The 12,796-nt window shown below is 39.3% G+C and overlaps 1 protein-coding gene across 1 annotated transcript in view; it reads left to right on the forward strand.

Annotated features, from left to right (window-relative positions):
• LOC104688874 (tubulin polymerization promoting protein) overlaps positions 1-12,796 on the forward strand; it is a 73,895-nt gene that overhangs the window by 34,665 nt on the left and 26,434 nt on the right. Inside the window, exon 3 of the mRNA XM_039571524.1 lies at positions 8,262-8,415. Within this exon, the coding sequence (XP_039427458.1) occupies positions 8,262-8,415 (154 nt within the window). The remainder of the gene's footprint in view (positions 1-8,261; positions 8,416-12,796) is intronic.

The following is a 12,796-nucleotide window of genomic DNA, read 5'->3' on the forward strand; positions in this document are numbered from 1 at the left end:
CTGTATGTAAATGCTATAGGATTTGTATCTTGTATTAGATTGGTTAGTGACAATTAGAATATTCAGTACAGAAGATGATTTATTGTATTGTAACCAGGACTTCAGACATTCCTTTCCTTACTTCCATTCCACTCCACTCTTGCTCTTACTCTCTCTCTCTCTCTCACCCTCACCCGTTTACTTTCTTGCTCTCTTGGGCCTGCTCCGAGCTGAGTCTGGCAGCTCTGAGCAGTGCCCCTATACCCACGCCTTTTACAATAAACCGACTGTGTCCCAAGACCTGCCTATAGAGATCTCTCCATCTCCGTCCGTCCCCGTCAGTAATCTACAATAAGAGAAGCCTAAAATATTTAAGTTGCAATGAAGTCTAATAAAGGTATCAACTGCTGGTTTAGTGAGCCATTGACATCCTCTTGCTTCAGATTTTCATAGTGTAGCAGCTGTCCCAGTTTTGGATACTTAGAATAAACTGGGCATATGCTGCTTTACCCTTGCTCATTAATGAGACAAAAGCACCTGGAGGAAAAACTGGCCATTCCAGGTTCAGTTTCTGAGTGAATGATCTGAGGTGTTCTGCCCTTGTAGCCCACTCCCAGAGAGGTTTCTGTAAGTCATGACTATTTGCAGTGATACAGTGAGAGAGTTCTGTACTGCATTGTGCTTGCCTTGTTTTTCTTTCTTGAAAAACTGATAATGGCATTCCCCTGTGGTCATGGTAAATGAAGCCGTCTAGTCCAAATCCTGTAGTGTGACTTGGCTGAGATGCTGTCTACCTTAGAGAGACTAATTGTGAAGGTCATCTGGATGTCTTTGTTGTCAGTTGTACTCTTCCCCTCAGAAGAATCCGCTAGTGTTAAATAGCCCTGCATTCAAAAGTGACCACTATTTCAGCTGAAGATCTGTTGTAGCTTCTTCCTAGGATGATTTTTTTGAAGGTATCTTCTATGCCTCTTTCCTCACAATTTGCCAAATTACTCCTGCTTGAACCAACACACAGATGTCTAATTTCAGTATCCCAGTTCTACCCATTAATTGGGGCAGAAGTCTGATGTGAGGTGATATCTGAAGTTTTGTTACCTTAATTTTGTTTTATTAGCCACGTCTCTTTAGAGCTGTTAGTGCAGTGCAAATACCCTGACAGTATTAAAGTAGCTTTCTTCGTTTGCTCATCTGTCTTCAGCTGTATTTGTAAAATTTATACACAAGCCTGTGCTTTGGGTTAATCATACATTTTTCAGTTTAATCCAAGAAAATGTTCTCTTTTTCATTTTTAAGGTTTTTTTTGCACTATATATCTAGCAGGTTTTTTATTTTATTCTTGACTGATACGTAGCAAAAACCAGACCTTCACAGGATATCTTAAATACTCCATTAGATTGCAAGGTTCTACCAGGCTGGTTAGCTACTTAGGGACCTACCTTTAGTTCAGGGCTTCTTGGCTATGAATTATCATGCTAATAGCCAGCAAAAATTCAGAGCTGTATAAGAGAGGAGAAAATGAAAATTGTAAACCACAAACAGAAAAAAATAAACCACCAGCACTGCAGCATAATCTGCTTCTTGGTTAAACAGCCTTGAACTTTGTGATTATAGTGTTACAGCAGGCATTTTTGGAAAAAAATACGTCTGTTAGATGAGTGTTGTATTTTGCAGAGACCAGTACAAACCTATTTTGCTTCAAGGAATTTGAATTTGTCTGTGGTACCTTATGATTGTCAAAGTGTACAGTACAAATACCACTAGCAATTGTTATTGACATACATTATGTTTATAGACCATATCATGAAGATTTGGTGTTTTTACAAGTAGCAAGTAAGAGAAAATATCTGTTCTACTAAACAAAGAGGGGTGAATGCTCTGGGCTGTAACAGTAATAATAATAAAGTTGCTGCTGTAAAGTGGTAAATAAGAAAAGTCTTTGTGTGAAAATCAGTAAGTTTCAGCTGTCGTGAGTTTTTTAGTATGGCTTGTTAAGGTAAAAGAGAAACAGCTGAAGTTTGAAGTCAGGGCTGAGAGTATCATTATGAAATACGCCTTTGGTTACCCCCTTAGGATGAAACGCCTGACTAATGGTCTTGTTCTCAGTGATGATGCCTTTATATCATTAATTTGAATAATTTTCAATGATTACTTCTGATAATTTAGAAATGTTTAATATTGGTTAGCAGTTGCCTATGTAGATGTGGGAGCAATAGTGGCAAATCAGAAATAGCCTGATCAGTCTTATTGTGCCAGTAAGTCAGAAACTGTGATAAATAAGCTGCTCATGCATTCTCTTGCCAGCCTGGTCCTTCATTCTGTTTTCTGAATGAATGAGACTGCCTTGGTAAGAGAATAAATACAGGAAGTACTCAAAGTCCTGTTCTGCTTTACAAGAAAAGATGCTGTTGAGTTTTACTTGACTGCTCAGTTGATCAAGACACCCAAGTCCCTGGTGAATTTAGAATAAATAAACCTTACAAACAAAACTCCTTCTGTTAGAGTTTATGGAAAAACATTTGTTGGGCTCCCACCTCTAGTTATGGTGTTTTTAGAGCCTTGTCAGACCTACTATACTCCTTAGACCTTTGTGAGTGGATGACAATTTCCACAGCAGAACAGTCCTGATTATTGTATCCTGCCGTAATCCTCCCTGGCATGCTAACAAAAATAGAAGCTTCTCTCAGTAATTCTACATCTTCCTTCCTATCTTCAACGTAAGAAAATAGAAAAACGTCCTATTGTGATGGGAGTTTAGGATGACTTTGGGTAGCTTGGAGATTACATCAGGACCTATTAAGTTGTAGACTGTTGTATTAGTACTGAGCTGTTTTAGTGCTTTGGAGATGAAGGTCTCTAATACTAGCCAAGAATTTTGTGTATTGGGTGTGTGGAGTGTAATTGTGTAGCTTTTCAGCTGAAGTTGTGGCCAACTGTTAATCCAAGTAGTATTCAAGTATCCATTTGCAGCAGTACACTTTCACACTTAAGAACTCAAGGCACTGTTAGTAGTAATATTTGCAAATGAAAGCTGCATCACTTGCTGTTCCAATCTGCTTTGGGTCAATGTTTGATACTTCGCACTTTGTTTACTCTGCTAATGTCTAGACACAGGACTGATGCTTTTGTATAGGTGAGCTTGGGCTCCCAAGAGCAAACTGAGGATTTCAAACTTCAGTATCTCCCAATATGTAGTGGCCACATGTGGAGAGACTTACCAAGGAAGGGGAAGTGATGGGAAGCTTCCTAAAATTCTTCTGAGTATGTTCATTCTCTTCCCACGTGTAGGCATAGATACAGGAGGTTGTCATTAGTGTGCCATGAACACAGTTTCCACCACTGAAGGATGATGCATTAGAGTAATTCTGTTTGTTGTAAGAAGCAGAGCTTAAAATAGAATGGTATGTAAGAATGTATCCTTTCTAAACATAAAGGTTTCTTTGTGTCATAATGAAGTATAGGGCTTTAAAATATTTTAGTATTAATGTCCATCATATATTTTGTTCTTTTCATTGATGTGGCCAACCTTATGACACCTAGATTTGTAAAAACCTTTTTTCCCTCCTTCCTTCCCTTGTTTGTTGCTATTTTCCATTTTGTTTTATTTTCTGGTCAGTTTTAATTTTCGTTCCGATGTCTGATTTTTTAGGGTTTTTTTTTTTTTTTTTTAATGTACAGTTTTTTCTCTTGTTTCTATACTAACTCTCTGGAATGCTAAACCTAAGAGATGAGTGTTAAGAGCTGAGTGATCACCCTTGGCATACTTAATTGTCGACAAGTTGTTTGAACTTGTAACACTTGGAAAATGGAACTGAATATATTTGTTTTGCTATTCCCATGGAAACGAGGTATTTATAATGAGCTTCTAAAAAAAGTTACAAATATAGACAAAGAAGCTGATTCTTTGTAGCAGTTGCTTAATAGAAAGGAATTAGTTTATTTGGGGGGTTATGGGTTGGGGTTTTTTTCTTTAGTTCATGAGGTCCAAAAAGCTGGTATAAGGAAGGGGTATCCCAAATGTGAACAGGTGAAAATTAACTGGGGACAGCCTTGTGTGTTATGCAGTGTTCATAGGATTATAATTTTTCATACAGTAGTTTGAGTTGGAGGGAGCCTTTTACAGATCGTCTAGGTGAACACCACCACCTCGCCCTTCCCCCAGTGAGCAGGGACATATTGCATGAGATCAGGTTGCTCGTACCCCCATCCAACCTGACCAGGGATGGGCCATCTACCATTTCTCTGGACAACCTCTTCCAGTGTTTCACCACCCTCCTGAAAATGTCTTCTTTATATCTAGTGTGACTCTACCCTATTTTAGTTTACAGCCATTACCTTGTCATATCACAACAGCTCTGCTAAAAAGCCTGCCCCCATCCTTTCTTGTAAGCCCCCTAAAAGCCGCAGTAAGGTCTCCTGGATCCATGTCTCCACCACATTGAAGAACCTCAATTCTCCCAACTTTTTTTCATGGCAGAGGTGTTCCTTCTATCTGGTCAACTCTGTGGCCCTCCTCTGGACTTGCTCCAACAGGTCAATGTTCTTCCTGTGCTGGGGACCCCAGAGCTGGATGCAGTGTTCCAGTGTTCTCACCAGAACAGAGTAGAGGAGCAGAATCCCCTCCCTCGCCCTGCTGCCCATGCTGCTTTTGATGCAGCCCAGGACATGGTTGTTGGCTTTCTGGGATGTGAGTGCATGTTGCTGTCTCATGTCCAATTTTCCATCCAATAGTACTCCCAAGTAATTATCCCTAGGGTGTTTTTGTGGACCTGGATTGGAGAGAGTGTAAATCAAGGTTGGTTGAAAGACTTTTCCTCTGTCATTTCTACCTACTCCATCAGTAGTCTCCTATACATTCAACCCATGACTGTACAAACAGAAGCGAGGGGGGAGCATGCTGTAGTAGTTAGTAGTCATGATGACAGCAACTGCTCAGAGCTCTTCAAGACTGTCTCTAGAGACAGGAGGGGTGTAGGATTGCTGCTAGGTAATTTAGATGCTGGTACATGGCATACATGTACCATACCTCACATACCAAAAGTGCCAGAGCACGTTGTGTTCTTGGGGTTTTCCACAAGACTTGACATATGTTGCAACTGTACAGTTTTGGAGTTAATTACGATACTATACAAGTGGATTTGATAATATTGTAATAGATGGGGGAGTGAGAGGGGGTATTTTTGGAGTGTAGAAAAAGATAACACATTTCAAAATTAAAGCTGTTTTATTTAAAAAACTGGGGATACAGTTGTAAAAGTCCTTTACTCTCAATCCTATTTTTAACATCACTCCAATTAATGTTGTTCCTGGTAGAGAATATCAGCTACAATGCCCATTTGTTTCTCTTTTAGCTGCAATACTACATTTGTCTATATGTGTCCGGTTTGGCCTTATACCTTAAGCTGAAGGGGAAAAATCCACTCATTTCCTTGCCCCGTGTAAGTGAGAGGGAAAAGACCAAATGTGAGCAGTAGGTATACCTGTATCTTAGACCAAGTGTTCTTTGTTCCCTTTGACAGCCATATTTATGTATTTTTCCTTTTAATTCACACACACAAAAAGTTATGCTGTTCTATTTAATGCATGTGAACCAAAAAAATCTTCATGTGTTACTAAAACCCTGAGATCAGTTGATTTGGTTAGAGCATGGTGCTAATAGTGACAAGGTCATGAGTTTGATCACATAAGAATTGCACTCGATGATCCTTGTGGGTCCCTTCCAGCTCAGAATATTCTGTGAAAAATAAACAAGTCAACACGAATTTCTGCTGGTTTTGCTGAAAAGTGTTCGTTCTCTTTCCCATTGCGATGATCCTGACTGATGATCCAAACTAAACCTATGTGCTGCAGAAAACTGCCTTTGCAAGGCCTGTGTGGCTAGACTTGGCTGTGAGTCTGTAGAGAATTTAGGGCCTTAGGGTGTTGTTGTGCTGAAGCTTTGCAGCGATTGCCAATGCTTTCTTTTTTTATATGAGAGGCAAAACAAAATGAAGTCTTGACCTCTTGAGCTACTTAAAAGTTCTTGGACATGTTTAATCAGAAGAGGGATGTTAATCCTATTAATGAGAATCCTGGAGAAATTCCAGGTAGCTAATTGCAGTTTATTCCATGTGTCTTTCTGATTAATGAAATGCTGGATTATATTCTTCATTTCTAGTGTCATGATGTTCTTTTACTAGCTAATCCTGTGAGATACTCCAGCACATGCATTACCTAAAGCAGACAAGTAGTTGCAAACAGCAATGTTTGGTCAAAAAACACATCAAGTTTATTTTGTGGGGGTTGCTGATGTTTGCTACGTATGTTGGGCTGCATTGAAAATAAAGAATTATTAGTAATGAACAATTATATAAAGGGTTCCCTTAGTGTTTGCAATTATGTAAAGTGTTTCCCTTTAGAATTTTGTTTTGAATAGCCATTTTCTCCTTGTTTTAAAAGCCTGGGATAAAATTTCATTTTTTGTTTAGTTAATTGAGTTGGAATCCCTTTATAGTTGTTGGTTGCTAAACCAGAAATCTCCCTTCCCCTTCTCATTAGTGGAGGCATCCTCCAGCTGAGAGGGATTTGACCACTGAAGGTGTGTAAGAGAAGATCAAAGATAAATCCATGACATATCACTGAAATTCCCTTCATAATGGTCTTTTTAAATCTCTTTAAATGAGATTTAAAATGCAATCTCTTTAAATTAGATTTCTATATACTGCTTTTCTAGCCTGAGATTTCTGTTGAAAGCACACACTATCCTAGCATCTACTGTTTATTCCTATATAAACAGCTGTCTCTGTTGAAAGGACTGGTCTGGGTTGTGTGGTGGTGCTTGGTTATTTTTTTCCCCTGATTTGCTTGAAATGTTCTCTAAATTGGCATAAAAAGAAATGCTCAAGCAGCAAACAAAGCTTGTGTAGTAGCATGTTTCCCAGCAACGTGGACTCTCAAATATTACTTTAACTTTGAGAGTTTTGTAATGTTGTAAACATTTTCTGCTTTTGAAGATGGTACTATTTAAGATTATATCAACATAAGTATCAAAACATCTTTTTCAAAATGGTTCTGTTTTGATCTGCTAAATTTTGGGGTGTAAATTCTTGTTCAAAAGATCAGAGAATCTGTAATTTACTAATACAGGGAAAGGTGTGGTTTGTGTCTGCTGTAATTCATAAAAACTAAAATAGTTGGGTTTTTTTAAATGGTGAGTAAACTCACTAATGCTGTGAGTTTAAAATTTTAAAATGGATTTTAAAATGAGGAACACTAAAACTTGTTTAATATTAGGGAATTGAGTAGAACAGTGTATACTCCACAACGTTATCTCCTGCCTGAACTAAATATTTTAAAATGCTAGAAAAAAAACATGCATTAACCTCCTTTTGGTTAAACACATCTCTGTAGTGAATGCTTTGTAAGAGTTCTATCAACTGAACCCTTTGGTGTGATGGACCAAAAAAGATCTGCAGGAATGATGGTATAAATTGGTGTTCGTAAAGTGTGAATTTCCCATTAGTCAGATTTTGCACCACACACTTGTACAGCAGAATCCTCTCAGTTAAAAGTAAATATAGGTAAGTAATTTACTAATGTGAAAATATGGTCTTCCTATTAGTGAAAACTACAGCAAGTATTCAGCTCCAGATTTCTGGGAGATTCATGAGTTTACTGGTCTACTGTATTGTATTTTCTGTGTATCTGTGAATGTTTTTTGAAGGTGATGGTCTACGAAGGAAAACAGGTATTGAATTCAAATGTGTCAGTTGAAAATTTGTCAGTCTTCAATTGAGGAGGAATTTCAAGTTTTTAAATGCTTTTCAATTGTTTGCTTTATGCAATAGTAGAATTAATTTACTTATGAATACATGGTGACTTGTAAATAATATGATAACAAGTTATTCAAAGTGGAATAAAAAAGTAGTAAATAAAAAGACTTACCTAAGATGCTTCAGTTCTTGTCTTATACATGCAGGCTTTATAAGTGATCAACCAAATGAGACTGTATTTAATTTGATGAGCTGCAGGCATTTTGACAGTAGACCCAGTTCCTTTATTTCCTTTTTATTTCTGAACATTCATCAAGGGAAGTCTATGAAGTGCTGTCTACTGATGTACATATAAAAAAAGTGATATTCCTGGGATATGTTCTATTTGACACCATAAATTGGCTGCATGGGTCTTCCTGTTCTGTTGCAGTTTTCTGTTGTTCACTGTGGTAAACTGAAACCATTCTGCTGTTCTTGGAATGCTTTTTGTACTGTCTTGTAATTTCTTTCAATTGCTGTGTGTTTCAACAGGGGAAAGTCTGTAAGAACTATTACTTTTGAACAGTTTAAGGAAGCTCTTCAAGAACTCTCCAAGAAGCGATTTAAAGGCAAAAGTGATGAGGAAGCACTTCAAGAAATATATAAACTAATTGAAGGAAAAGGCCCAGGTTTAACTGGAGTAACGGTATGTTACTGGTCTAATGGACAGATTGTTTCTACCTGTCCTTTGTTCTACTGCAGTGTTTTTATGTTCACCTGCTTCCCTTTACAATCCACAAATCCAATTTCTCCGTTAGCCCGAAGGCAGCAACTGCTAAGCAGAATGGGAGCAAAGACTATGCAACAGCTGAGTATTGCACTACTGTGTATTCTTGTGTGGCACTGTCATTGCTCCTTCTAGGAATTGTACTACCACCTAGTAGCACCTCAGGAATATCCTGAGCTCTTGTGTATGCTTAGAACAATGAAACATTAATGAAGAGTGGTGTATCCAAATCAAAAAGTGTAGAAGGACATTAAGTTTAGAGCCTTGATAAAAAAGTTCTAAGATGTTTTGTGACATACCAAAAAGACTAAAGCAAAGGCATCTTAAAATGCGTTTAATTACACCATGTGAATCTCAGAACACTGGAAATCTGGGAATAATTATCTTGTGGTCTGGTCTTTGTTTCTTGTTTGTTCCAAGTCTGTCAGAGCTATAATGTTCTTTCTTTTTAATTTTAAAATATTGGTATTAAGCTTTGTATGTGAAAAGGAAGCTATAAAGCATACTGTACATAAGCTTGGTTGTCCTTTTAGGTGACCAGGCTAGGCAAGCTTTTTTCCAGTATTTTAGGAGATACTCAGTACTATACTTGAATAGTTCTGTTGGTTTAGTTCATCTGCTTAAAATTTGTGATGCTTCTGAATTTTGCCTGTAAAGCTGTGAACAAAAATACAATCTTTTCAGAAACTGGTTCTCTGCAAATGATCAGTGTAAGTATCAAGTGGAAAGATCTCTTTTGAGTTGTAAAATAGTCAGCTTTTTACAAGATTTTATTTTATTACTCTTGTACTCTCATTTAAAACAAGTGGTAATTTTGATACAGACTTAAAATATTGAACCTTCTTTTTTTTTCTTCACTTACTCTAGTAAATTTGAATAACAGCTTCATCTGTTCAGGGATTCTTGGTTTGAATTGTGTACATTATTCTAGGCCTCACTCCTGATTCCATTTTTGGTATTTCAGCAGGCAGACATTGAAATGGTTTGTGTCTACCACTAAGGGAACAGCCTCTTTCTGTGTGGGGGACATGGATGAGAGAGCTTTGCAGATGCAGAGTAGTGTCATATAGGCTCTGCAGAGGTATAAGTATGTGCAAGCAGCAGGCGGAAAAGAGTGAAGGGGGAATATGAGCCAGCAATGTGAAGCTTGACTGTTCAATATGTGCAGTTCTGGGGAGAGTTAAAGTGAAGAAAGGGGGATCAGAATATCTTCTGCTATCTGGAAAAGTAAGGGGCAGGAGGCAGAGTTTAAAAAGGAGGGAGATTGCAGGCTGGGAGCATGTGTGTGTGTGTATGTAAAACCAAGCTTCATGTTTGTTTTGTCATGCTAATTTAGTTCCTGGATGGTAAAAGTGACCCACAAACTTGGCAATTAAAGACATTAAAGTAAGTAAATGAATAGATGGCCACTCTCCTTCTGCAACCCAGGAGTGCATATGTGAAATCTCTGTACAAGCTTTCTAATGCTTTGTTTACTTTGGGAAGTCGATATTGTGGAAATTTTAGTTTGTGCTGCTTTCTGTATGGTTAGACAAAGTTACATTAAGCTTTTCGTAAAAGTTCTAGGGTAGTTCAGTCATGCCATGTAGTGTGTGCCCTGCTCTGTAAAACTCTGCTATAGGTCATGTAGATTTGGTTCAGGTTTCAGACAGAAAACTTCATGTGATTACTGACACATTACTCTAAACATATTAGGGAACGAGCTGGAAGTGTGATTAAGTGAAGCTTGTGAATAAGAATACTTCAGCAGCATGTGGGGATTTTTGAGTCTTAGCTCCTTATGTTCTGTGTTGGGTATTTTGGGGAGGCAGGCGGCAGGGGCAGTATGTCTGGACTAAATGTCAGCCTGGAGAAAGCACTCCTGCAAAAGGACAGTTGGAAAGTTTACCTTCACATTGGACAGTCAGGATTTTAGTGCATGTTGTTGTGTTAGAAGTGATAGAAGATTTTTTATCTTTTTCTGTTTATTTTTTCTTCTCCTACAGAATGTTGTAGAATTACAAAAATCCCTGCTTGTGGTTGATGTGGTTGAGAAGGCTCAGCAGCCAGACATTGAAACTGAGTGAATTTTAGGCCACTTTCTAATCTTGCAACAGAACATGTATGATTGACTTTGTCACACAGGAAGAAAAACAACAGAAAAGTGATAAGGTTTAATGAAGCCAGTGGCTTTATTAGCTCCCTTGGTAGTGATCTGTCAATAGAATATACAGTGCAGGCCATGTAACTTGGACATCTTGTAAACAGTCATGTAAATGATGTCTAGGGCCTTTTAATTGGCCTCATTCCTACACAAAGGTTGCAAAGAGCAAAACTGAGGTTCTTTCTTTTCCTGTTCCAAAAGCTGTGTGCCATAACAATGCTGAATGCATTTCTACATCTCCAGGGTAACAGATCCTTGCTTTGTTCATTGCTTGCTGTTAAAATAAAACCAGTTGAACTTCAGTGTATATTCATCAGGGTCCTTGACATAGAAATGCAGAACAATTTCAAGTGCAAGGGATCTGGAATGATCTCATTCAAACCTTCTGTTCATAAGAGGGCTTACTTAAAGCCAGATCAGGTTGTTTAGGGCTCAGTCCAGTCAGATTCACCGTGAGAGGAGTATGGGTGGCAGGGCAGTACAGCAGCAGCAGCACTTTAAAAGCTGGGTGATGGATGCTCAGGGAGATGTTGATGTGGGCAAGATCACATTCTCACCAAAATGTACCTGTTAGGGCAAGAGCAAGGAAGCCAGAGTGCAGCCCACAGAGTGTGGTAAATGAGACAAAAGAGTTGTTGCAGCAGAAGTGCAAAGAGGCCTAGAAATTCCACTTAAGACTATGTGGATCTGCTTGAGGACTATACAGTAGTATTCTGAAAAAGCTGCAGGATATACTGTCCAGCACATGGACATCCATTAAGCTGTAGAAGAAGTCTGCAGGACTGCTGTTAGCACATCAGAGTCCTTGGCTCCGTTAGGAAGAAGTCCTATATCCATGTTGCATGCTTCAAAGAGCTCCTCTGTCTTCATGGAGGTCAGGGCAGTGGTGGCCACTCTTGTGGGAGACGTGCTGTGGTCAAGGTCCTGAGATTCCAGATGGCAGGAGAAGATGAAGAGGAGACTGATGTGGTATTTGTGGAAAACCCAAGCTACACAAGGTCAGGAGGGAGTGACAGCTGGAGACCAAGTGGACAGAGACTATTGAGATAGAGAAGGCTGAAAGCTTGTGGCGTCTGGCAGCAAAAAGTCATAGATATGCTCCACCTGCAGTTCTTCAGTTTCAGAATACATACAGTATCCTGAGCACTGGTGAGGATCAACAAGACCGATCAGAGTCAGCTGAGCCTGAATTTAGTGCTCACACAAAAGAGGGAAAATGAGTGGTAGTGGTGACCAGCATGGTCTCACGCTGTGGGGACAGACAGGTTCTTTTAAGGATCCTTGGTTGAATGAGAGCTGGCCACAGATTTGTGGTTACATCAGGCCTTAGCATGAGCTGTGTGTTAGTGAAAATCTGGAAACGAGTTGAGTGAACAGTCACAGAAGATTTTGCCATCCCCAATATCTCATGTGTTATTACACTTCCCTGTTCTGAAATGGGTGACACTATACTCTAGCAACAGTGCTGTACCTGGAGTCAGGAGTAATGGGTACCAATCACAGATCACTGAAGATTCTTCTCATGGATGATTAAGGCATGTATTTTCTGATCTCACCCGATGTCTCAGGAGTTTTACTGCTTGGTAGGTGCCGGGATCTGGGATTGTTGCAGATGCTTGGACAATATTTGTCCAGCCTCCTAACATGGACCTCTTCTTCCTCTTCCTTGTGGGTACCAAGAGTACTGCTCTGGAACATATAAAGAGGAACTACAGAGGTCTAGAAGTGAGGCTGATGGGTATGGAGCTCAGATTTTGTCTTCCCAATCCAGGGAGGAGGAAAGATTGGGCAGACATGGACTGTATGGCTTCTGTTGAAGATGGGGCTTTGGCTTCTGGGACCAGAGAAATGAGGGCTACTCAGCAGGGATGGAATAAATTTAACAAAGTGGAACAAGAGTAACTTTACAAACTAGGCTTACTGATCTGCTGAGGAGACTGTTAGACTGGGTATGGAAGGTTACCATAACCTGAAGATGAAAGATCATAAGGGGCAGAGCAGATATGTCTGGGTGACAAGCCTGACAAGGGAGGCTCTTGCCCTTCTGTAAATGCAGCAGGACATGGTCCATATCTTACGCCTGCACACAAAAGCATATAGTATGGGGAAAGCAGGGCAAATTAGTCACAGAGATGTGATTCATTGGGATTGTGCAGG

The sequence above is a fragment of the Corvus cornix genome, chromosome 2, assembly GCF_000738735.6.
Source record: "Corvus cornix cornix isolate S_Up_H32 chromosome 2, ASM73873v5, whole genome shotgun sequence".
NCBI classification, from domain to species: domain Eukaryota; kingdom Metazoa; phylum Chordata; class Aves; order Passeriformes; family Corvidae; genus Corvus; species Corvus cornix.